We start from the raw sequence: 27915 nt of genomic DNA on the forward strand, positions 1-27915 counted from the left end.
ATTATATTTAAGTTTAACTGTAACTAAAATGTGGATATTGCTTATTTTCTTCTTAAGAGTAAATGAACACCAATGTAAATTTTTTGAATCTATGTCCACTAATGTAGTTGCATTAAAAAGCTCAAACTTACTCACCCACATAAAAAACAAAAAGGTGCATATTTCTCAGTTTTTAATTTGCAATTGACTTTTGGTTAAGTTTGAGTTTAGCTGCATTTGGATTCTCTGAGAAAAACAATCAGCAGATTGTGTTATTAAAACTTGACGAGAACATTAGAGTTTCAAACTAATTATTAAACTTATCATTAAGCAAAACCAAACCCCAAATAGAAAGAGTAGGACAGCTGTTCTTTCTCCAACCATGTATGAAAATCAGTTTTCCTCTTCTGATTCTTCTTCTTTTTATTCCTCTTTTAATTATTTTTGTTTTGTGAAGGAATCACTGACTACAAGGACACAATGTACTGTGGTTAAACATACTTTATTAATACAAAATCTAATATTTTACAACTCAACACTTGACGTTAGCATGTTTTGCATCCTCCTGTGGTTTTATATGGTTGTTTTGTTTTTAGCAGGCTTCGTCATTGGCTTCAGTAATCATCTTCATCCAGAAGAGGTTTTTTAGGCTGTGGATGATAAAAAAAAATGTGATACATTTCACTGGATATTTCTTACATTAAATATATGCATTTCCAAGTTACTTTATTAACTTTAAAATCAAATGCTAATTCATTTTATTTATAGCTAATTTATAGTTCTAAATCAGTGGCTCTTAAAATGTAGCTTTAACTTTCAATCTACTGATGTTTGTTTATTTTAAGACAGCCAAGCAGGAGTACGAATACAACATAATCAGCCTAAATAATATTTTTCTCTGTGTTTGGAGATCATATTAAAAACCTCCATTTGGTGCTTAACGCTATTACATTGGGTCCTGCTAAAAATTTGGCCTTTAAATAAATATATATTATTCCAATTATAACCACTAGATGTCCCCATAAATCCATGTAGAATTTGGACAAGGGCAAACTTACCTTGGGTTTGCCACACCTTCTGATCTTGTTGCCTTAGGGGAAAAAAAACAAGTACAGAATCTTTTTTATGTGTCAAAAAATCAAGATGTAATTTTTTATTTTTTTTTTTAGGTTTCTGCAACAACAAAAATTAGTAAACTCAGTTGTAGAGTGGATCCCCGTGAACTTAATGCTAACAGTTTACTGTTTTTTTTTTTTTTTTTTTTTTTTTTAACAACAAAAAATGAGGAAGTCTTTTTCATTAAAACAATAGGCTCTTACCAGGTTAAAGCATTGACAGGTGACTAATCACACAGTTCTCTATCCTATTATACCTCTGAAAGACCAACCATGCACACCTACAGCACTCAGTACAAAATGTTGAGAATAACATACCACACAACAGTATAATGGAAAGGAAGACAATAACTCCAGCGAAGGCCAGTCCTCCCACACGCAGAGTTTCATAGTCTGCAAAATTAGACACAGAATAATGTCACTCAACCATTACAATTATCCTTGCCTTCTGTCAATATATCCTTAAACTTTGACTTTTCTCATTTTGACTTCTCAATATTTTCCTAATTTTTATCTTTAATTGTGCATATTTCGAACCTCGAAACACTAACTTTTTTAAAGCTTTATAACTCTGGAAATGTATGCAGGACCCCCCTCCGAACATGTGAAACACTTACCATAAACAAAATCTGCATCCCAGTCAGTTGGTGCATCTGAGGGGTGAGAAGAAAAAAAACATAAAAATAAAAAAAACTTGAGATTAAATGTAAATGGCTTAATGCTTTTTTGTAAATCCACTTGTGCTACAGCTCGATTATTTGACAGCCAAAAACTGTGTTACAATCAGTATTAATTCTTTCTTTTAATGTTTCTATGTTACATACTTCATAAATGTTTATTATCTGCCATCATAATTGCTGTTTACCAAGATTAACCTTTCTTAAAAGATCTACAACAAATTATGCCAAAAGTGTTGGTACTAACGCCGAATATAATAATTTTCTTAATAATATTTTAATGTCTATTGGATGCAAAATATCTCTCAAATGTGATTGCTCTTTCATTAATAACACCCTGCTGCAGATTTATTCCATTACTTGTTTTTTGTCATTTAAATGTTTCAAAAAAGTTTTAATATCAAAGACTGTTTTCAAATAATTGTTCCAAAGCTGCTCAGCGGCACAGTGGGTAGCACTGATGCCTTGTAGCAAGAAGGTTTCGGGTTCTATTCCTGGCCTTGGGTCTTTCTGCATGGAGCTTTTGCATGTTCTCCCTGAGCATGTGTGGATTCTCCCCGGGTACTCTGGCTTCCTCCCACAGTCCAAAAACATGACTATTAGGTTAATTGGATTCTCTAATTTCTCCTTAGGTGTGAGTATGTGCATGAATGGTTGTTTGTCCTGTTTGTCTCTGTGCTGCCCTTCGATAGACTGGGGACCTGTCCAGTTCGCACGTAGACAGCTGGAATAGGGACCAGCACCCCTTGCGACCCCGCTTGGAATAAGCGTGTTTCTTGAAATAATAATAAAAAAACTATCTATACAATTCTAATCTTAAAAGCAAGAACTCCACAGTTAAAATATAAAACAGCTTTGATTAAGCCGTTAACTGCTTTATTATCATGAAATAACAAAAACAATAATAAAATAATAAAAAAAATATCTATACAATTCTAATCTTTTTCAACAAAGTAAGAACCCCACAGTTAAAATATAAAACAGCTTTGATTAAGCCGTTAACTGCTTTAATATCAATAGCAACAAACTGCCTTAACTACAGTACACAGTTACAGTATGTTACTACTGAAGAACCTTTCAAACAGCCTGAAGCAGAGTAAGATCATGAAAAGCAAACAAATCATTCCCCAATCTTAAAAATAAAAAAATCTAAATGAATGAGTAAAAGATACTGAATTCTATTAGCTTCTACGTCTTTCGGAATCTATCATTCAGGAGGAGAGAAAACTATTTAAAACAGCAATGGTCAAAAGCAAAACGAAACAGGTGGCCAACCAGAGTTACTCCAAGACTTTATTAGTAAGGAGGCCATAAACCAATCAGAACAATCTACAGCATTACAGGCTTCACTTATCTTAGTTGGGGTCAATATTCATGATTCAACAATAAGAATTAGATTACCTAATATCAATAAAATAGCCCTAAGTGCTGCTCCAAAAGAACGTCCCCATAATTAGAAGATACAATCTCAAGGACAGTCCCCCCCCGACCTGGTGAGTGCTTGGGCCCGAATAAAAAACTACCAGAGAGAAGGTATTACTGTTAACTCTTAGAGTTTGAAAAAACATTTTGAAGAACGGACGTTAGCTATTGTGTAATACTGCGCGATTTATTAGTCAGAAAGTAGTTGTTTGTGGTTCTAAGAGTGGCTGTGGTCATATAACAGCATAGTGTCATGGTAAAGTGTTTTTCCATATCGTGTTATTACGCAGTAATGTGCAGCTTCACTCACCTTTAGGAGAAGACATGATGTTTTGTCTTTGTGAGTTCAGTTGACAGAACTGTGAGGACAAAAGACAAAAAGTGATGATTTATGCATACTGCATCTGGTAATCAATCATTATACTATTTATAGTAATATATTATAGTTTTTTCTGGCAATGTATAGCAGGTCTGATATCTGAAAGCTTTTTTATGGGCAAATATAAAAACTTTTTTCCTTAAGATGGAACTTACTTAAGAAAAACTGCTAAGGATCTGATGAAGATCATTAATATCGGCTTATTCTTTATAGATGAAAGCTTAATGAAAGGCATGGAAACTCTATATGCTCTGCGTGTCGTGACAAATTGCCTCATTAGTTTGCCTGCTGTAGTAACAATGTGACTGCCTTGATCTTTATAGAGAATTTAAAGAGGCTAATGGTATTATTGATCCCTTTCCTGCCATTCCTTCTGCTATTACCCTTGAACTACACACACATAGAACCTTTGACCTTTAATCATTAACTCCCAAAGATTAGCAGACTAACAGTTTCCTTGGTTGTCTCTCCTTTTAATGTAGTTAAAACACTCTTCAATGAATTATGGACTTCACTGGTATATGTATTACCTTTCTGGCCTTTTCCATCTATCAGTGAGCTTAATGACATCCACCAAGGGGATAGGTGTTACTCATTAATGCACTATAGCTCCAATATTCATTAACCTTGAACCTTGAGCAGTCAAATAAAGGTTATAGATGGGCGACAAAAGACTAGCTGTGCCTTACAGAGTAATACTTTGCTGTAACATGATTTAAGAAAGGACAGAAGCGGCACAATGCAACATAATTTTCCAAAAAAAAGAGTATCATGCAAAACAACCTTGGAGTACTATCTCAAATGTCGTCTAAATACAGTTTTTAACTTACTGTATTTTCTATCTAAATTTTTTGAGTATGGCTCTCTGCCCCTGGTAAATCACTTTTAATTTTAAATGCAAAACTTTTTGTGCTTGACACAAAATGTTACATGAACATCCATACCTATCAACACACTTGACCCATTGTCAGGAAGCTATAATATTCACTTATTTGTGAGCAACATAAGCGCAGATTTATTAAAATTTTTCATGACAATCAAGCTTCATTTTACGAAATATTTTTTTATAAAGAACAGCTTACCTGAGCTGCTGAAGATTCTGTATTACTTCTGTCCAGGTGTGTGTTCCTGTCTGCAACCTACCTTTAATTATCAGGGATCCACCCCCATTCACTCCTACACACACCAGCACACACACAAATGTTATGTCACACTATCCTTGTGGGGAACTTTCAATGACTTCTGTTCATATTACATTAATTTCTATGGCCTTAACCTAACCTAAACGTGATTCACATCTTAGTCCTTAACCTAACACTCACCCATGCAAGAGAACTTTTCCTCATGGGGACCAGTGGTTGGTCCCCACAAATACCTATAAACCCTATGAATAATATACTCCTGGAAAATAGTCCCCACAAGGTAAAAAAAAAAAAAAAAAAAACATGGCCACACACACACATAAGCATAATTTTTCCACTCCTTTATACATATTTCAGTTTAGCCGCTCAGTTACATATTTACAGTCTCATAAACTTAGCCCAGATAAAGATGGGAAGAGCCAACCTTTGGAATCATAGTAGAAAAAAGTAGAGAATTTAACAGTCTGTGCTGCAGATTGCCATTCCACGCTTCTCAAAGCCTCAACAGCAGTTTAACCTTGACTGACATTGAGCACGAGGATTATTCTCTGAACCTTGTGCTCAAGTTGGAAGTGAAAAATGAATATTATTTAAAAAATTAAAAGAAACAAAACTACACTGTATTTGAACACACTTTATTTGTTTATGCCAAAGCACATCAGGTTGCTACACAACAAGGCTTTATGCAGAAGATAAACACAGCATTAGTTGTACAGCAGTCTGCTCTCACTCTTTGATTTCACTTGCCTCAAGTTACCTCCAATAAAGACTGGCACATAAACACACTGCTTTCCTGTCCAACAGAGCACCCACACTTTATTTAACTTTCAGAGACTGTATGGTCATTTATTAACCATGACAGAGCTAAACAAAATATGAGACAGAAAAGTAAAAACTCCTGCTTCAAAGAGCCTGCAGAAGTAGCAACTGTGATTGGAAAAGGAATCTAATCACAGCCTGCTGTAGACTGGTTAATCCTGGTGGAGCCAGTGACGCAGCAGTGCAGTAGATACAGTATGTGCAGAAGAAAGGCAGTGACACAGCTGATGTGTGAGCTCTTTCCACAAGTGGTTAAACACACTACATTGGAGGAGCTCATACAGATACCTGCAAATCCCGCTCAGAGAGCTGTGGCAGTTAAGATTGTCTCTTATAAGGCTCATCACGTCTACATGTAGAGATACACAAGCAGCTCATAGGATGTACTCTCAGTCATACACATTGAAGGGACAAACATACAGGGCCTGACTCTGGAAACGAGGGACCAGGGCAGCAGCTGAGGGACATGGTATTTTCATATTTTGGATGTCTGTTTTGAATAGAAGATAACACTAAATTTTATACTCCCCCCCCCCCCCCCCCCCCCCCCTCCCCAAAAAAAAAAAAAAAAAAAAAAAAAAAAAATATATATATATATATATATATATATATATATATATATATATATATTAGTCACTACCTCTGTAAATGTTGCTGTTTTAACCATGCAGAAACTTGAACAAGACTGTAACTATGCCAGTCGTATGTGTGCTGATATAATTGGTCACTGTCTAAAACAATAAAAGAGGTATGGAGCCTTGCACGTAAGCTTCCTGTTTCTATGAAAGTCATGCTAAGGTTAAATGTTAGAGTTGTTTTTTATTTCAAATTCCATTTCAATTGAAATATCTGATCAATGCTATTTATTTGACCTCTCAAGTTTTGATTTCATCAGCATGGTTTGAGTCATTTGAATGAGATACAACATTTGATCTTATGCAATACAATTCCAAAAAAGCTGAAAAACAAACCACTGGTCTTTTTTTTCCAAGTTTACAATACAATAATTTTAAGTAGAATTTGGGAATGATTGGTTCGCTCTTTGCTCTAATAGCTATTTCATTACTTTAAAAGAAGCTTACTCTCACAAAAAAGTGTTGTGTTAGAGGATCAAAATAAACTGAAATGTATTAAGTTTGTTTCACAACATTTGCATATGTCAGCCAATCATTTTTTTTTCTGGTGTGTGACTGTTAAAAAATTCACACCTTTACAAAGAGTTCTCTTTACAATGGCTTATAAATAGAAAAATAAAAACCAATGGTCTCGTCAATTAAAATCTAATATAATGGCTAAATAATGACAGTAAACAGTAGAACAACGTAGCTGTTGTGTGAATTATATAAAAATGAAACACATTTAATACCAAAAAAACAAAAACAAAGAAAAGATTTGACACTAATAAACTTTGTATTTTATCATAAAACAATATATTATATTTTTTATGATTTCTGTTCCACATGATCAAGGTAAATTGAACTGACTGCTTCTTCACATACTCCATGTAGTTCACTTCCAAAACACTAAGAGTCACCTGCCAAAATAACATTGCTGTGCACCCACACTTCAAAGGCATTAGCAACAGTGGAATGACTGACTGCCTTACTGATGCAATTTTAGTCCACTTGTATCTAGGATTCTGTATAAAACGGTAATCATAGCATTCCTAATTTCTTTGAAAGTAGGCCATATATATTAGGAACTTTTTAAAAAGGACAAGGGAAATTTCAGAAACCTCTTCAGTTAGTTGAATAAGGTGTAATATGTTGTTATGTACCAAAATAACAAACTACTGTCCTTTCAATGTGTTAAAAAATCTTTAGTGGGCAGGAAACTCCAAATTGGCTATAGCCCTGTGACCCACCTCCTCCTGTATCCAGCCCTGTAAGTATTTATCCAAACACACTTAAACATTAAATTACAAACATCACACCAGGATATTGTCCTAAACTTTTCATATGTAAAGTATTTATATTTAAATACTGTAACTAAGTGTATAGTTTCTAAAGTAAACAAGACATTTTTTAGGACGGCTGACAAAACAACGGATTCACAAGTCTTACAACCTAAAGTCAATCAATAGAAGAACAACAAAACAGCAGAACGCACAACATTAAAATACTTTCAAGGCTTTAAAAAACAAACTTGAGTTAAAGGTGTCACAACAAACTGCAGTGAAAGACCATTACAGAAAAGGCACAGCAGTTGACAAGAGCACTGAAGGACTACACACAAAAAAATGAACACATAGCAAAATATCTATTTACATGTCCTAATTTTAAAGGTATACAACCTGTCCTTACCCTCCAATGCAACTAAATAGATCTATTCTCAAATCCTTTCATATTATTGTGGTTTCCTTTCAGAAGGTGTTCCAGTGGCATTAGTTCTCTGCTGTAGTGTCTTTGGCAGCCGCTGCAGCTGAAACAGAACAGATGAGTATATGTAAAACGCTGAATCTCTTAAAAGAGTAGAAACAAAATAGTGATTTTTTAAACAGAAAGAGTTAAAAGGTCTTGTATAGTATTTGACACAAGTCACATCGCGGAAATAGTTAACATGGGAGAATGTGCTCTGATCACATTAGATCAAAGTTAAACTTTGAACATACAAGCTTCCGCCAAGATAGGATAGCTGTTAGAACTTGATTTGAATTCGGATGTAGAAAAAAAAAAAAAAAAGGCAAACACGATACACATACATAAATACACAACAAATACAAAATGTACTGCAAAGAAAAAAAAATCAGACCAGTATGGGAAGGCAATCATCCATTCATGTGGAACCAGACCATAGACAATACAACAAATACGTTTCTGGAACAGTCCTCAAAAACTAGTAATCCTTTTTTTTTTTTGTTATAAAAGCCAAACAAAGCCATCGGCTTCCCGGGGACTAGATTCCCAGAGAAGGAACTGGTATGGAGAATATCAACACCTCCTCCAGAAGTTGCATCTGGATGAGGGTCAATTTCTGTCTATCTATGATCAAGCTCAGCTGTCTGATGTTTGCTCCTGAGGTAGCATGATGAAACTGTCCTTACAGAGCTAAATTAAAACTTCTTTTTCAAAAGTCATCTAAAACCTCTTAAAAGCTTTCCCCATTTCATCCTTTGTCGACATTATTTTCTCTGTCTTCCTTTTTGATTTAAGCATGTCTCTGCTGCCTCCTTCCCCAATAAAGCAAATTCATGACAGTTTCTCATCTTTTTACATGTAATCATACAGTGTTAATGTACTTGAGACAATATTGAATGGGGAATTGTTGGCCTGGAGGAACAAATAAGGTATTCTGTTCCCCTGTAAGGGGATTGGGGTTTGCGATGATATCCCCAAACAGAAGGGGTGAACTCAGATTTCAGCTTTCAAAAACCTACAATGCTGTGATTGAGTTGATCCTTTCCACTATCATTGCAACCGCATTTGGAATGACTATGACCTGAATGACTGAGAAACTTCATAAACAAATTTACAGTTTGACGTCTCAGTCTTGAATCTGACATAAATCTAAACTAACTCACGTTCTGAAAAAGAACTAAGAGTTTTTACAATTAAGGTAAAACTCAAAAGCATCAGCTTCGCCCGACAGTCTACACTTTGAAATACTTGAAAGCCCATTGGGACAGTCACAGTTGCATGTCCTTCAAAATTAATTCAACGTGCCTGACAAAAGCATCGGAAAATACATTGCCAAGATAATTATCTCACTTTCCTTCATTATCAGAGGAGATACAGATAAACAGATTTCTGCTGCCTTGTAGGACTGCCCTATTTCAAATGAAATATTACTTAGTATTAGGACACTATAATAAATGAGTTTGTATGTCGGAATGGGAAATATTGAATGCTAAAAGATTGCTTGAGTAAGACAGAGAGACTTGACAGAAAATTATATTTAAGAAATACTGAAACTCCAAAATGATAGATAGCTAGTAAATTAAGACAAAGACAATAGATACATTGGACAGTTATTGCTACTTTTTAGGTCAGCTTCAGTTCCTCTCTGGGTAAACTTTTACTAGTATCTTAAAAAACTAGAGAAACATCAGATCAAGGACACAAAAACCTAAAATAAATAAAGCTTACTAAGATATACTGTATGGCTTGAACTTCTGAACAGAATGAGAAGATCTGTCAGTAGACAGACAGACAGAAAAGTTGATGGATTGATTGATTGATTAACTGATTGATTGATGCATAATAGTTTTTAATGTATTAAAATACTGGTTAAAATAAGGATCATAAACATTTATATAGCTTAGTATGTGTTATGAGCAGAACCAAAACAATAAGAAATAAGAAAACCAGTCATCCCAAAAAATATTTAATTTGCACTTTGGTCACAGACTTAGCAGTGGGTATTGACTTAATTATGGATTTATGTGTTAAGCTGTTTGTCTTACCCTTTGAGACAACAAGGTTTTCTTCTTGTACCTCCTCGTCTCCAGGGGCCCTGTGGAGTGAATCCGCAGTTTGTCAGCAAAACTAAATTATGTTATGTAACGAAACATCAAGGGCCTCTCACAAACCAGGTTTCATTGTTTCTTTACCTAATATGTATCTTAGGCTTACCTGGGCTTCTGTTTTCCACCACAGCGGCATCGCCGACCTACAAGCAGAAGGAAACAATATGATATAAACTACATATTCTCTTCCTTTTCACAATTTATTGTGGGATTGTAAATATACAAAAGTAATAATATGATTATGGTCATTTTAAATTATGTTAAAAATTAAATAAGTTAAAGTGCACATAGGGACAATCAAAGAGGGACTGATAAGTTAAAAATCTGCTTACTGAGTATTAGAAGGATCCCCAGCATAAACAGAACAACAGCAAATGCCAGTCCCCCAATTCTCAAACTCTCATAGTCTGGAAAGAAGAAATGTAATTATTTACACATATTCCAAAATATTTTTGAGTTATCATTTTCATATATTAGATACTTTGGTCAGGCAGCGTTTGCAAGACATCTTCTTAAAACCTACCATAAATGAAGGGATTTTCGTCAACTGAATTCTCCTCTGTAAATATAGAAAACAAAGAAAACCATATTACAAATGTAAATATGTAGTCTTCCTTTTTGTTTTTATGCACTCAATTCAACTTTCTATTCAGCTTATTAAAAAAGTACCAATGCACAAAACGTCATGTCAGCAATTCAATTGAGTCCCACAGTCAGATTAGTTAAAGCTTATTCTATCAAAGGAAACCTAGCTGAGTGCATCGACTCATTGAGTTTGAAGGATTCTTTTAAATCAAATTCCAAGATATTCTGAAAACAATCACCAGACAAATCAAAAAAATTTGGTATATTTGGAAGAGAAAAAAGAAAATACTCGAAAAACTGTAAAATCATGAATAATACAATTTTGGGAGAAGGGCTAATGTTTGAACATTCTCAGTAATAAAGCAAGCCACAGTAAATGAAAACATGAATCCTGCATATTTATGTGCTGATTGCTTTTAGCCTATGACAACTCCTTTCATCACCATTAAATCATAGTCTCTTATTACTTAAGGGGTCAAAGATTAATCAGAATAGTTTGAACTCCTGCCCAAAATCTTTAGTCAACCCTTTCATTTTTCATTCTATCATAAACTCTTAGGCAGTGTTCACTCAACTAAAAGTTGATTATTATGAGTATGTGAACTTAAAAATATGTCTCCATTCAGTCCCTTTTCTCAAATTAAGATATTAGACCCAAAGCTGGGTCACAGAGCCACGTTTAAGTTGGTCACATGTCTTTGTCTGGGCAAAGAGCCATGTAACAAAAAAATGTCTATTAATTTAAAGTGCAAAAGTGGGTGCAGGTGAGTTTGCCCTGCAATTGGAGAGTTGTCAGTTCGAGCCCCTGCTATGGCTTTTTGTGTCGTTGTGTCCTTGGACAAGAGACTTCAGCTGCATTGCCTACTGATGTTGGTCAGAGGGTCTGGTGGCACCAGTGTACGGCAGCCTTGCTTCTGTCAGCGGGTCCCAGGGCAGTTGTGGCTGCATTTTAGTTTGCCATCATCAATGTGTGAGAATGTGAGAATGTGTGAATGAGTGAATGACTGAATTTAGTGTAAAGCGCTTTGGTCAAGTCTCCTGACTTGAAAAAGCGCTATAGAATTACATCCATTTACCATTCTAAATGTCCTGTAATGCAAGTGTAGAAATATAATTTCACATTCTTGATGAAGGCACAGACAGTTTATATCAAATAAACATAGAGCTGTAAATGAAATTTTACAAAACAATAAAACAACAGGATGGTCAAAGCCTTCAGAACAGTGCTTTAAGTGGGCCAGCACACAACAGTTTATACATTCATGGGACTGTAGGTGTTTCAAATAAGTGGGAAATTGCAATAGAAAATGATCAAGGCTGTGATGTTCACCTAGCATAAAAAGCGCCTAAACAAATTGAATAATAACAGCAGCACTCAAGACAGTCCTTCACTAAACAAGCAAGTGGATGTCTAACTCCACAGGCTAGCATAAGTGTATCCAATGGGAAACCTAATACTGCAAAAATGCCTGTTAGATAAACAGGCATGATGCGACAGTGGTGTTGGATGAAGTTTGCTGTGAAGGTTGTCGGTTCAAGCCTACAGTAGGCTCTGGCTTTCAGTGTAATTGTGTCCTTGGACAAGACATTTCACCTGCATTGCCTACTGATGGTGGTTGGGGGGACTGGTGGCACCAGTGTAAAGCAGCCTTGCTTCTGTCAGTGAGCCCAAGGGCAACTGTGGCTACAATTAAGTTTGCCACCATCAGTGTGTGTGTGTGAATGGGTGAATGATTGAATGTAGTGTAAAGTGCTTTGATCAAGTCTCCTGACTTGAAGAAGTGCTATACAAGTACAGGCCATTAACCATTTAGAAGGGCAGTCCACATTGAGCGCCAATACCTTGCAAGTTCTGTATGCTGACTTTAAAAATTATTTAATATATACAAAACTAAGTTATCACTGAGGTTAAAAGTTATGCACTGTTGCTTTAAGTGGCCATTATCTATGGCTCTAAATGTCATTCCAGCTTCCATTACATGGTTTAAAAGCTCATTAAATTAATAAGTGACTAAACAATTTCCTTGACTTTGGTAGCAGGGGCCCAACAGGGCAGTTGAGAGCTATTACTTTAGATGTTTTATCATTTTGATTTTATGCATAACATTCCATTGTCATTGTCGGACTACATCTTACTACATATAAATATTATGCAGATCTATGCCTTTAAACACCATTAAACATAAATAGACTAACTTATTCCATGTTGGACAGTTTCCAGTTGCTCCATAAAGAAGGGAATGTTGCTCACTCTTAAGCTGTAAATTGCCATATATATGTATTTATACATTATTCCAAATTGTACCAGCAACATGCATTTAGATGGCTGCTTTAAGCAGAAATTACAGCCAAATTGATATTTCATAACAAAGCCAGAACATGTGCTATTACTCTTATAGGACATTTGTTATTGCCCCACATTAATTTAGATATGCAGAGGTAAATGTGGATAGAGAGAAACATGTAACAAGTGCATTACTTTTACAGTGGATGAAAAGGGATATGTGAATCTAATATTTTAACTGTTTGTTAAATAAAAGTCTAACAAATTGTAATTTGCATTTGAATTCAATCTCCATGAGTCAACAGTATGACTCTTGTAGTGTTCTACTGCAGTTACACATTATAATATCTATAAACAATTTTCTACATTAAAATACTTTTTATGTATTTTTTTTCTGCAGTATGTCTTTGAAGAAAACACATCAAGTTTAGTCAGACTGTGATCCACAGTGTTGAAGACTTCCCAACGACTCAAACTTTGGTTTATGTCTAAAGCTCTCCTGGATCATTTTATCATCTCAAAACCGTTTTAAAAGTGTTTACAACTAATAACTCAGAATGCATGAAAATTATACCAGTAGAATGTTTACGAATATAAACATGTTAGATATCGTTGGAAAGCTTTGATTCTCCACACTTCAACCCCCAAGTTCATTTTATGGACACTGTGAGCACCAAAGCACATTTAACACAGATATAGCAGCATGTCAAAATGTAAACGTGACAAAGCAGCCACAACAAACAATCATTACTGCTGTTCAAAAAAAGACCTACCGTATTTTCACGACCATAAGGCGCACCGTACTAAAAGGCGCACTCTCAGTTATGTGTCCCATTTCTGTATTTAACACACACATAAGGCGCACCGGACTATAGGGCGCGTTTTTTATATACAGGTACATGTCCTCTACTACCTTTAAATACCTCTACTGCGTATTTAAAAATACAGCGGGGGCAAAACTGAGTATGACTGTGCTTTATTCATGTATTTATTACAAAGTATTAATCAAACCTGGCAGCTGGCCGTGAGACAGACACATCGCAGATGACAGAGCTGTGATCACTCCTAAATTAACTTAAAATCCTGAAACCTGCCGACGGAATATGTTCGCTTTTATTACCGGTATCCTGGTGCCTGCAGTTTAAATATTTAGATGAAAAACACCTGCCAGCCGCCGCGGTGAACCCGGAGGCTGCCCAGCCTAGAGGCTGCTGTTGAAGGGATTTCTACTGTCGGTGCACCGCTGGTATGTGGGGGTCTGAGCGCCTCCAGCAGAAATAGTATAGGCACGATGATAATCTGGATGAACTGACTGCAATTATGAAGTTTTCAGGTGGCCTTTCTCACTTAAAAACATATTAAAACTACTTTATTCCCACTGATCACAGCAAATATAGCTGCAAGATTTAGATTATTTAGATGAAAAAACACCTGCCAGCCACCGCGGTATACGCGGAGGAGACCAGCCCAGAGGCTGCTGTTGAATTAAGTTTTCAGGTAGAAAAAAAGAGCGGGAGCAAAACTGAGTATGATTGTGCTTTATTCATGTATTTATTACAAAGTATTAATCAAACCCATCAAAGTCATGATCCTCTGTTTCTGAATTAAACAGCTGCGCTAAATCAGACATGCCAATTTCCCTTTTTCCCTGTCAGAGTCAATTTCCGTGCCGGGCGGCTCCTCAGAAATAATGCCGGCTTTTGCGAAAGCTTGAACAACAGTGCCAGCAGACACGTTAGTCCCAGCATCAACAATCCATCCGCAAACGGTGGCGTAACTTGCCCGGCGCTGCCTTCCACTTATCCTGAAACTGTGGTCTCAGTCTGTCACCCATCGCTCCCACGCCGCTCGCAGCCTTACTTTGAACGGCCGCTTCACACCGATGTCGAGCGGTTGAAGTTCCTTTGTCAGACCCCCGGGATAACGGCGAGCACAGCGTTTATTTGATTCACCTTTTTTTTCCACATCGGCTGTGAGATGGGCACGCAGTACGATGGAGTATTAGGGCCACACATGAAGAGAAAAAATATTTTTGCCATGACGACATTAAACTCAACATTTCGAGAATAAAGTTGAAATGTCATGTTGAGTTTAATCTCGACGTGTCGACAATAAAGTTGAAATTACTTCAAGAGAGCCAACCGCTGCACAGGTTACATGCACAGAATCCAGAATCAGACATGCCTTGTGTAGATGATTTGGTCAAATTGTACTTTCTGTGATGATTATACAGTTATACAGTTGCAGCACGTCAAAGACTACCTTCACTCTTAAAACGCAGACTGCAGCTGTGGAGCGCGGTTGCTCTTTTCTCCAAACTTTGGAATGTCGAGATTAAAGTCGCCACGATATATCAACTTTATTCTCGAAATGGCGAGTTTAAAGTCGACAGGGCAGGTTTAAAGACGACAGGGTGAGTTTAAAGTCGACACGTCGAGATTAAACTCAACAAGACATTTCAACTTTATTCTCGAAATGGCGAGTTTAAAGTCGACATGTCGAGTTTAATCTCGTCATGGCAAAAATATTTTTTCTCTTCATGTGTGGCCCTAATACTCCGTCGTAGCACGCAGCGATGGTGATGTGTGGAAAAAACCACCTGGTCTCCTCACATACACCTGCCTCAGCCACGCTTTCATCATATCCTCATCCATCTAGCCTTTTTCATTTGCGTTAATATCATATGTCATCAGAGCGCTGTGTCTGTCTCGCTGTCAGCTCCCAGATCAGCTTCTCTGATTGGTTGATGCGGCGCGTCCAGCAGCAAAACTTCAATTTTTCCATCTCGAGCTGCAGCAGCGCGTTGGCGGTGCGTCAGATGCTTAAACGCTCCCGACGCGCTGCACCTGCTGCTCAAAACGCGCTGCGGGACCTTTTGCTGCACCTATACGCGCGTCAACCATTGACTTTGCATGTAAACTCGCTGCTTCTGCTGCACCTGCTGGGTCCGGTTCACACCGATGTCGAGCGGTTGAATAACAGCGAGCACAGCGTTAATTTGTTTCCCCATGTTTTTCACATTAGCTGTGAGATGGGCACGCATGGAGTTACATATTAACAGCGATGGTGATGAGTGGAAAAAAAACACCTGGTCTCCTTACATTCAGCCACTCTTTCATCATCTCCTCAATGAGGTGGTCTCAAAAGTCGCAGTTACAACACACATAGGGCGCACCGCACCATAGGGCGCACCGCACATTTTGAGGGGAAAAAAAAGACGTTTAAGTGCGCCTTATAGTCGTGAAAATACGGTATTATTTTCTAGGATAAAAAAAATCTACTTTAAGGGATGTTTGAACCAATGTAGCTTGGGTCTTGTTTTACTCGCCCAATATTAATTTATATATTCAGAAACCAAAAGGTGTTAGCTTTCAAATAATGTATCACACATTTAATTTGCTTTTCCATTTGGGTATGCAAAATAGGCGAGAATTTTCCTAAATGAGGTGGATGTTTTAAGCTATGTATAAGCCTTTATCAAAACAAAAATGAATGATCAAAAATAAATGTATGATAAGTGTCGTGCAGGATAGTCAGTCCCCACCCTCGCCTCATCTTCTCTACAGATCTCCTTCCACAATTGACATGTGTTTCCACCCTATAGCTTATCTCCTCCACCATTTAACCTATACAATATTCCCCATCCTTGATTAATAAAATGTCTGTTTCTAACTAATTTGAATCTGCACAAAGCATAATTTTCATTCTATGCAACCAGATTAGCCTAATGGTTTTTGTATCCTCCTAACTATGTGTGACAAACTGTATTGTTATAAAGTTTGTATGACTTTGTCACAAGATGGAAAACTTAGCAGATTTGCCACAAGATGGCAAATTGAATAAAGGGAAATTTCAATTTAGACCCCTCATGACTGATTTGCCATAGAAGGAGACATTATGGCTGATTTGCTGTTTCCGAGGTTTCAACAGAGGCAAGGAATAAGAGAGGTTAGCTATGTTCTGGGGTTCCCCCTTAAGTTACTGAGATGGAATAAGACAGAAGGACTGGAGCAAAATTAACAGCATATAGCTGTTGATAAAGTGGAGAGCTCCTTCAGTGAAAGACCGCATCCTAAATGCGCTGGGGTGTGTTATTGCAGATCTGTTTTCCCCGCAACTGTCAAATATTGTAAACATACAGTAGCTGCACTAGCTAAGTGCAAAAAGTGTTTTTACATTCATGTTTTTAATTTGCAAAGTTTTATATGGCCATCAAGTGTTTAAATCCATGCTGTTATTGTATAGTTTCTAAGTGTGTTTTTTGTCTGTGAAAAGCATATTTTTATGAAGCACGGCGAAGGACAAGTCAAACCGCTTGTGTCTGTCTCTGCAACATCTGATGCAACGTTTTTCCTGTTACACCCTGCAGGCCGAGGCTGAGCACAGAGGGTCCCACTGTGTATATTTCACCTCTGTTGCATTGTATCATAATCTAAATCAAAATGTCAATCAAAATACAAAGCAGTGCCCCACTTCCTAATCCATGTCCAATAACATCATGCTTTTAAGAGAAAATGGGTAAAGTATTTTAACATTTACGAAATACAATGGAAACTACATTTAAAGAAACAAAAACGCAGCAGCAACAAAGGCTGTGGCTGTGGAGTATAAAGTGACCCTTAAAGAGTTTTCTGTGGATTTGCAAAGTATATTTTTAGTTTTGTGAAGAGCGCAGCAAGATTAACCGTGTGTGTGCAGCACTGACCCTCATTGTTTTTTGTGTTTTTCAGGTTAACGACGATTTCTATTCTACTTGATCTAATTTCTTTTCTTCTGAGCTCCAACCGTGGGAACACTGTTTATTGAAATGTCTTATTGATTATGTCTATCCAGATCTAATATGCCTACTATATATGATTGCATGTTTACAAAAAGAGCAAGCCTAGCTGGTTTACTTTGTGACACAGATATTTTACCTTGCATTTTCCCCAAGGAGGATGTGTTTTACTTAGCTCTTCCTTTTTATTGTCAGACTCATGACACTGTCGCCCAATCACTTTATAGGTCTGACCAAAACAGACCAGTAACCAGTATCTAAGCTTTTGGATTTTATCATTTAGTCTGAATATTCCATTTTGGTAACCATGCAGTATTATTTCTTCTATGGGTTTTCTTTGCTGTAAAATTTCTTCTATTTTAAATTCAGGTTTTGATAAAGACTAAGCTCATTTTCAGTGGTGTTTGAACCAGTGTGCTTTAATTTGCACGTTTGCTATGTGACATTTTGCTTTTTGTTAAACTGTGACCTGAACTTTTGACTGATAATTAGTGAAAGTCAACAAAAAAAAAAAAAAACACAGTGCAAATCCAACAAAGCTGAGGTAACATTAGAAAGTCTGATAAACTATTAATTGAGATTCCCATTCAGACAACTTTATTTATCCCCTTCGGCCAATTCTGTCCGCAGACAGTGGTTGCAACAAAGGACACAAACATTCCACACACATGGACATAGAGGGCTTTATCAATGCACTGGATGATGGAAAAGTGGGGGATTCAGCCATTAAGTGCAGCAGTTTCCCATCAGCAGCGAAGTGACAAGTGTTTAGGCAGAATGAATAGATGAAGGTAAATGAAACTTAAAAGAAATATTAAAACAACATAAAAACCAGTCTGAGAACAATATCTGCAATTTAAGAGCTTAATGGAAGAAGGAATAAAAGAACTTGCATATTGATTTGTTTTTCTACTGGGAGCTCGATAGCGCCTCCCAGGCAAATCGGCCTATCAGAACATGATCTGATTGAAGGATGATATGCTTAGAAGGATGATCGAAGGATGATATGCATAGCTTTCTGCAGTCTTCACAAGTTTTCACAATGCTGGTCAAACTATTTTTGTCCTTAACTATAAAACCAACTAATAAAGAAAAAAGTTATGAGACTTACAACAAAGGAACGATAAAACACACATGAAATGAGTTTTGATGCAATTAAATAATTCAGGTTGTGCAGCAAGGTAAATCTGCTGTTGGCATTGCTGTTGTTAAATTCAGAATCAAATATGGTGCCCAAGTATCTAAACCTCTCCATAATTTAACCTTTTCATCTGGATAATACTGCTATTGTTCTGTTTTTGAGCTTTTTTTTTCCTGAAATCAATGATAAGTTCTTTATATTTTGTCAAATTAAGGTCCAAGTGGTTTTCTCTACACCAGGTGACAAAGTTGGACAAGGCTCTGTGTTTGCCTGATTTAGGGCCCTGTAAAAGAGTCAGCAGAGCTCTCTCAGTGAACATGACCAGGTACCCATCTCCACCTGCAGGGGTCTGTGTACATAATGCACAAGAAGTGTGAGAGGACACAGCACTGGGGCGAACCAGTGCTGGAAATTAAACAATTAGACACATGTTCACAAAAACACGACTCTATCAAGACAAATGTAAAGATTATAAGAATGTCTTTCATAGATACAGTGAAATTTAAGCTACACGGAATATGTATAATTTCTTTTATTTAGCTTCTTTTTTTCTTAAGTCATTCTAATTTTCTCAAACATAATGACTTGCTATTTTGTTACAGGAATTTTCCGTAATCTCTTTGCAGACTTACTACTGTTTATTCTACTGGTCCCTACAGAGACAAACGAGAAACCAAATCTCAAGATTTAACCCTGGTAGTGAGTAAATGTAGCACACTTACCTTTTCCAATGGTGTCTGCATCAGCTAAAAAGTACAGAAAAGACGAGGAGTTTAGAGCAAATACGAAGGAGAAGTAAGCAAAAGAGGAAATCTAATCATCTAACAAAAGGGATGAGATCAAACACATTCTAACTCTATGCAGACAGACTAATTCAAATCAAACCAGATTTTACAAGACCTCACACATCGTAGTGAGTGAGCCAGCTTATACAACTGACACATAAAGCCTTTAAGTGGTAATTGATCTTTTGCTAAACGTCATGCCCAGACAGGCCTTTTTTTTCCTGTAACCATCACTGTCTGCTACTATGAAAAAGCTTCCTTATGGATGGTTTGTGAATGTGTGTGTGCATTCGTTTTTGGGTGAACAGGGGAGCACTTACCAGATACACACACCAAGAGTGAAGAAAGAAAGAGCAAAACAGTTTCCATGGCAACTGTTGACGCAGAATAAGAGACAAGGGATGATTCAATAAGAAATGTGTGTGGAAGAGGTTAAACACATAGCCACAATTATATTTATAATGACATATATCTCTTGAAAAAACACACTATTTTATATGTAGGATTTTACACTAAAGTTTACCACATACACATAAAGTTATATGCAACATGAACCACAGAAAACATCACCAGCTCAATCAAAACATCTGAAAGTGAAACTGATGTTGAAATGTATCATCCATGTCAAGAGCCTCACATGTTCAGTCCCCTCTTGGAAGTCAGGAGGCTTTCTTCCCATTAACCTTGACCCATTTTCATGTAGACTGCTCACTGCGCTCGCACGAATCTCCATCTTCCACCACATTTGCTCAGAATCAACCATCATTTATATCTAACCGGTTTCTGATATCAATTGGTCAAAAATAGATAAATAAATAATCCCTACGTAAATCTGCTGTCACTGTATGTGTAAAAACTCAATCATTATGACCTGAAGTCTATACACTTAGTGTAAGCCTTATATATACATCGTTTGCAAGCCCTCCAATTATTTATTTGAAGAGAGAACCGATCTATAGGGTTTTAATAAAGCAGGTTTATAGCTCCAATATTACTGAAGTTTACTATAAAGCTCTTTATGTTGGAATGAGCCAGTGTTTCATTTTATTTGTTAAGTGTTCACATGGTCTTGTGCCAAAACCCTGGAGGAATTTAAGGGGTGAGCGAATGTTTTCAGTAGCTGACCCCAAACTGTGGAATAAGCTGCCATTGTAAATCAGACAGACTGATTCACTTGCTGTTTTTAAATCTCCTCTTTAAACACATTCTTTATTACTGGCTTTTCACTTAATTTTAGAAGTTATTTTATTGAATTTTCTTATCTATTGTCTATTTAGCATTTGTTTTATTGCTTTGCATTTAATTTTTTTTATTAGTGTACAGCACTTTTTTCACCCATTTTATTTTTAAAATGATGTATAAATAAAGTTCTGTTGCACTGTATTAGGGTATGAATCAACTGCATTTAATGTTTTGAGGTGAGTGAAAGAGAAAGTAACCATATTTTACTCTATATAGTCATCATGAGGTGATAAGTTCAAATCAATGCACAGTTTCCACAAGATTGTTTTTTTTACAGTTGTGCCACGAATAATTCAATGTCATCCTTGAATCAGGTTTATTGGGCTTAACGTTTTCAGCTGTTTGCAATACATAAATTACAAAAGAAAAGTTCAACAAGGAAGATTAAACTGATCTTACTTCTCTTTTTCAAATTCAAAACAAAACCAGACCTAAAATGAATTTATGCAGTCTCGGAATCATTAACCCCCTGAATAAAATTCTCTGTTAGAGTACACTGTTTAGGATCTGGTTTGGTCTCAACTTCAACTGATGCAACTGAGGGAGAAAAAAAAAATCAAGACAGCAAAGGCCTTTGATTTTCCAGACATAAAAGTTCACTATATTAAAGTTATAGGAATGTTGGCTCTGCCACCTGGTGGAAGAATGTTACATTTATTGGAATTTATTCACTCTAAAAGATTCAGTTTGTAAAGACCCTTAAATGACTCTTGATTTGTTGGTACGAAAGACGGGAGTTTTACTTTGCACAGGAATGCATGTAAGAATCACTATATAAATAAGGCAAATATATATTTGGATCCTGTTGGGTGAAGACAAATCAAACTAAACATTTTCTGGCCATGCATAGCAAGTGCCCTGTCCGTGAGAGGATCTGCAGTTTGGAACTCACTTCCTGTTGATTTAAAGTCTATAACCAGTTTTATTATGATCGAAAAACAAACAAAACTCTGGTTATGTCAAAAACAGAACTGTACCCATTTTTGATGTTGTTCTGTTTGTCTGTAGATGTTGTCAATATTATGTTGCGCTATTTTAAATCACTAAATCCCTGGGGGAGTGTTAGGACTAGTGGGTTAGAGCAGTGCGATTGTTCTCTGAGAAGGTTGCAAGTATCCGGCTCAATCCCCCTGACCTCCACTCTGGGTTCCTGAGCAAAACCCTTAACCTTACATTGCTCCCCAATGAGATGGGTCAAAATCCAGAGAAAGAATTTCCCCATTGTGGGACAATAAGGGGATTTACATTACATTATTAATTTAATTTTTAGAGGTACTTTTTAAACGCCCAAAAGTGTTGTGAATTAGCAGTTTCTATTGCACTATGAGGAAAACATGGGACTGCTGTTTTGTTCAGTTTGTCTATGTAAATGTGTGTCTGTCTCTACTAAATAAACTTGAAATATATATATCTATATATATAGATATAGATATAAATATATAGATATATATATTCAAAAGTTTGGGGTCACATTGCAATGTCCTTATTTTTGAAGGAAAAGCACTGTACTTTTCTATGAAGATAACTTTAAACTAGTTTTAACTTTGAAGAAATACACTCTATACTTTGCTAATGTGTTAAATGACTATTCTAGCTGCAAATGTCTGGTTTTTCGTGCAATATCTACATAGGTGTATAGAGGTCCATTTCCAGCAACTATCACTCCAGTGTTCTAATGGTACAATGTGTTTGCTCATTGGCTCAGAAGTCTAATTGATGATTAGAAAACCCTTTTGGCAATCATGTTCACACATCTGAAAACAGTTTAGCTCATTACAGAAGCTACAAAACTGACCTTCATTTGAGCAGATTGAGTTTCTGGAGCATCACAATTGTGGGGTCAATTAAATGCTCAAAATGGCCAGAAAAAGAGAACTTTCATCTGAAACTCGACAGTCTATTGTTGTTCTTAGAAATGAAGGCTATTCCATGCGAGAAATTGCTAAGAAATTTAAGATTTTCTACAACGGTGTGTACTACTCCCTTCGGAGGACAGCACAAACAGGCTCTAACCAGAGTAGAAAAAGAAGTGGGAGGCCGCGTTGCATAAATGAGCAAGAAGATAAGTACATTAGAGTCTCTAGTTTGAGAAACAGATGCCTCACAGGTCCCCAACTGGCATCTTCATTAAATAGTACCCTCAGTAGCCTGTTTTTGCTGTCCCCTGAAGGGAGTTGTAGACACCGTTGTAGGAAATCTTAAATTTCTTAGCAATTTCTCGCATGGAATAGCCTTCATTTCTGGAGTGATAGTTGCTGTAAATGGGCCTCTATACACCTATGTAAATATTGCACCAAAAATCAGACATTTGCAGCTAGAATAGTAATTTTCCACATTAGTAATGTATAGAGTGTATTTCTTTAAAGTTAAGAGTAGTTTAAAGTACAGTGCTTTGCCTTCAGAAATAAGGACATTTCAAAAACTTTTGAATGGTAGTGTATACATATATATATATATATATATATATATATATATATATATATATAGTATATACACTCACCGGACACTTTATTAGGTACCCCATGCTAGTAACGGGTTGGACCCATTTTTGCCTTCAGAACTGCCTCAATTCTTGGTGGCATAGATTCAACAAGGTGCTGGAAGCATTCCTCAGGGAGTTTGGTCCATATTGACATGATGGCATCACACAGTTGCCTCAGATTTGTCGGCTGCACATCCATGATGCGAATCTCCCGTTCCACCACATCCCAAAGATGCTCTATTGGATTGAGATCTGGTGACTGTGGAGGCCATTTGAGTACAGTGAACTCATTGTCATGTTCTAGAAACCAGTTTGAGATGATTCCAGCTTTATGACATGGCGCATTATCCTGCTGAAAGTAGCCATCAGAAGTTGGGTACATTGTGGTCATAAAGGGATGGACATGGTCAGCAACAATACTCAGGTAGGCTGTGGCGTTGCAATGATGCTCAATTGGTACCAAGGGGCCCAAAGAGTGCCAAGAAAATATTCCCCACACCATGACACCACCAGCCTGAACCGTTGATACAAGGCAGATGGATCCATGCTTTCATGTTGTAGACGCCAAATTCTGACCCTGCCATCCGAAGGTCGCAGCAGAAATCGAGACTCATCAGACCAGGCAACGTTTTTCCAATCTTCTATTGTCCAATTTCGATGAGCTTGTGCAAATTGTAGTCTCAGTTTCCTGTTCTTAGCTGAAAGGAGTGGCACCCGGTGTGGTCTTCTGCTGCTGTAGCCCATCTGCCTCAAAGTTCCACGTACTGTGCATTCAGAGATGCTCTTCTGCCCACCTTGGTTGTAACGGGTGGTTATTTGAGTCACTGTTGCCCTTCTATCAGCTCGAACCAGTCTGGCCATTCTCCTCTGACCTCTGGCATCAACAAGGCATTTCCGCCCACAGAACTGCCGCTCACTGGATGTTTTTTCTTTTTCGGACCATTCTCTGTAAACCCTAGAGATGGTTGTGCGTGAAAATCCCAGTAGATCAGCAGTTTCTGAAATACTCAGACCAGCCCTTCTGGCACCAACAATCATGCCACGTTCAAAGTCACTCTAATTGTCATGGTCCTGGTCTGATTGTTCCTGTTATCCATTTGTTGTCCTCTGCTGCCCTCTTGTGTCCTCCCTTCCTCTGTTTCTCTGTCCTGCCAAGCACCTGCTGCCAATTTCCTCGTCAGCTCTCTCTCTGTCTCTGTCCCCTTTAAAAGCCCTCCCTGTTCAGTTCCTGTTTGCTGGATCCTCGTCAAACATCCTGTCTAACTTCTGTCTGTGTACCTCATCTCTCCCTGGCTCCTAGTTTGGATTTACCACTGATGTCTCCTTGGTTCAGGTTCGTTTGCTGTTTACTTTTGGACTCTGATTCCTGCTCCTGGATCTGTGAACTTTAATAAAACCACTTTAATTCACCTCTGCCTACTGGTCTCTGCGTTTGGGTCCTCCATACAAACACCGATTCATGACACTAATCACCTTTCTTCCCCATACTGATGCTCGGTTTGAACTGCAGGAGATTGTCTTGACCATGTCTACATGCCTAAATGCACTGAGTTGCCACCATCTGATTGGCTGCTTAGAAATTAAGTGTTAACGAGGAGTTGGACAGGTGTACCTAATAAAGTGGCCGGTGAGTGTATATATATATATATATATATGAATTGATAAAAAAAAACGACTCTGAGCCCAAGATACTAATTTAAACTCTCATTTTGTGGTTTAATTTGGAGAAAATATTTGCAATCTGGGTTGTAAAAGATTGTACTTCTTCTACTTCTATTATATTTGGCTAATAAATATATTTAGCACGCTAGATTGTATCATTGTTGGTGCTAAAAGAATGAATACCAACATTGTTTTGATTTGTATATTTTTCTTCATAGGATTTGTGTAAAAATATTGTTGTATCATCTGAGGCCTTGATCTTTTGCTTTTTTTTTTTTATTGAAAACCTGAGCTTGTCAAAATGTAAGTTAAAGTCCTCAAAAGAGGCTTTGCAAAATAAATATGGATGGCATGAATGTAAGTGGAAATAAAAAACGCTATAAAAGGTTAAAGGATGGAAATCGCTGCAATTCTGTCTTTACATTCAAGCCTTGTATTCATTTAACAGAAATAACTTGATAAATTAAGGGTAAATGTCCACTTGAGCAAATCCAAAACATTCAACGTATATGGAAAAAATTGTAAACATAACAAGCAGCCCATCAGACTGAATGAAAAAAAAAAAGCTGCAATGTCCGAGTTGAACAAAAATAACCCTGATGCAGCTCCATCTGTTTCTACAGACAGTATCTAACCAGTAAATTCTGACATTGTGGCTTTATTTCAACAATCAGGACATTTTCTTTCTTGCTATGTTCATGAAATGGCTATAGTTGGTTATATAAATGTAAAGAAATTGAAGCACGAGGATTTTAGTATGTGCAGTTTGTTGCTAGCAGTGCTGTTTATGGGGTCTAACTGAAGGTATTGCTCTGAGTATATCTCCGAGTGTCTTGAAGAGACCAAACAATTTGAATAAGAAAAATAGAACTGGTATAATGTAGTTAACTTGTAAAATGAAAGCTATATTTAAAAAAAAAATGAAATTCCTTTCCTTTATTCATTTCTTGTTATTACTCTTGTTCCACTATATTTACTTTACTGTATTCTATCTGCCAGTAACTCTGTGACTGATACATTCTGAATTTCTATTTCCAAGGACGAATAAAGACTAAATCTATTTTGCTTTATTCAATTATGAGATTTTTGTTTGTGAAGAGATATAAGAGCAGGACAAAGGAGAAAGACAAAAACAATGTTTGAACAGATGGGGTTTGTTTTTTCTGACAAGAGGCTTATAGACAGTCAAGGTAGGAGACAAGAAGCAGACCCAGGGGACAATAAAGACTGTCTGTTGATGGGATTTGGTGAAGCACATGCAGGGAAGGCAATGTCTGAAGAGAGGCGGTATGTTGCAGAAGTCACATAAGCATAGAATGCACAAGGCATAAACACTTAATGTTTTAATATTGTGCTATATCGCAGGGTTTCCCTTTATGGTAAACCACCAAGACATATACTTTAATTTCTTATTGAAAAAGAAAAAACATGGCACTGTAATTTTCTCTTTCTTTCTGTCTTTCTTTCTTTCTTTCTTTCTTTCTTTCTTTCTTTCTTTCTTTCTTTCTTTCTTTCTTTCTTTCTTTCTTTCTTTCTTTCTTTCTTTTTCTCTCATCTTGAATGTAGGACACCTAATCGGGTCACACCCCTCTCCATAAACCATGTGCAATAACTTGCCTCCTTGTACCATCATCACAATAAAAGAATGTGAAATCACCATGACAACAACGTGCGTCGTTCCACACCACCCAATAATAAAATGCGGCTGAACTAGAAAGGGGTCCATGACAGTGGCCTCGTGTCACCACACAAGCAGGGACAATGAAGAGGCTGACATGTCTTCACAGGCAGGAATAATCGAGGGAAAAGGGGTGTGGTGGACTGATGTAGAGTAAAAAAATAAAAGGTTAAAAATCATCAAATTATCGATTTCGATAGAAATACATATGTCACATAATGAATTCAAGTTGATCCTATTCTTATAGAAATCACCTGCAAATCTACAACGATTTAAACTATAATCCGCCTGTAATTATGACATAATACTCTGGAGCAAAATAAATAATTAAATAAAAAATAACGTTCAGTGTGTGACGACAGCGTATGAATCCCCCCAACCTGTGGATCGTCCTCTGTGTCAGGAAACAAAGACATCACTCCTCTCTATCATGATGCCTATTCTTCTTTTTTTTTGCAAAGCCCTCATTGAAAACGGTGTTTATATCTTACATATAATACCAAAAACCTTTGCATCAGTGAAGCAGTGAATGAATCGCGCCATTACCCGCGTTTTGGCGTGCGCTACATCCACAGCAGACACGCCCTCACTGTTTAACTACAACTAATATTAATTGCCTCTATCTAAGTTAATTAGCGTGCGGAACAACATTGTTCATGGTGAATAATCAATGACGAGCAGTAAGATAAATGCAAGATCGTTTTTTCCCTTTGGATATACACAGCAGTGGAAATGTAAGAAATCAAATATGCGTTAATTAACTTACCTGTTGTTTTTTTGGAGGGCCTCTGGCTTAAAAAAAAAGGTATTATGGTCCACAGAAGGAAAATATTCTAAGATTTGGTTTAGGAAAGTCTGCTCATCTGTCAGTATGTTGCACAATGATCATATAGACACGACTTGTGGAAAATCAGAGCTGATTACAGCAACTGCTCCTGCAGCAACAGCTTTCTCAGTGCGTTGGATCTTTCCTGTCTCTACCCTTTCTGTCTCTCCTCGGATTTGCTCGCTCCCCATAGATGGGCAACATGTTTCTCAACTGCATCACATTCACTTCTTGTCATATATTTCCAGTAAATGTTCAACTACTGCTGCATTAGAATATCTTTCAAAACTTTATTAGTGATTAATTTCAAATGTTTGATTGAAATGTGATGTAATTTGAAAGCCTTTACTTTTGCTCATTTTAACTTTAATTCTATTTTTAACAAAATATTACATAACAAAAGTGTAAGATGTCTTTGTGTGTAGATGTGGGAGTAATAAAAAGCATATTCACAT

At 36.9% G+C, this 27915-nt stretch overlaps 1 protein-coding gene and 1 long non-coding RNA gene across 2 annotated transcripts; both read right to left on the reverse strand.

Annotated features, from left to right (window-relative positions):
• Positions 1–1411: 1411 nt before the first annotated feature.
• LOC119792086 lies at positions 1412–6065 on the reverse strand. Its single transcript, XR_005281936.1, has 5 exons — positions 4895–6065; positions 4655–4748; positions 3504–3552; positions 1712–1747; positions 1412–1487 (listed from the first exon to the last, which is right to left on the reverse strand). It is a non-coding gene; the product is annotated as an uncharacterized LOC119792086 (long non-coding RNA).
• A 638-nt stretch (positions 6066–6703) lies between these two features.
• fxyd6 (FXYD domain containing ion transport regulator 6) lies at positions 6704–27626 on the reverse strand. Its single transcript, XM_038298622.1, has 8 exons — positions 27401–27626; positions 19891–19944; positions 19508–19531; positions 10522–10557; positions 10331–10405; positions 10105–10141; positions 9936–9985; positions 6704–7954 (listed from the first exon to the last, which is right to left on the reverse strand). Exons 2-8 carry the CDS (start codon positions 19937–19939, stop codon positions 7917–7919), a joined length of 309 nt encoding a protein of 102 aa, XP_038154550.1. The 5' UTR covers positions 19940–19944; positions 27401–27626; the 3' UTR covers positions 6704–7916.
• Between the last annotated feature and the right edge of the window lie 289 nt (positions 27627–27915).

This window comes from Cyprinodon tularosa, unplaced genomic scaffold, assembly GCF_016077235.1.
Source record: "Cyprinodon tularosa strain WSP-4 unplaced genomic scaffold, ASM1607723v1 ctg41, whole genome shotgun sequence".
In the NCBI taxonomy this organism is placed as follows: Eukaryota; Metazoa; Chordata; class Actinopteri; order Cyprinodontiformes; family Cyprinodontidae; genus Cyprinodon; species Cyprinodon tularosa.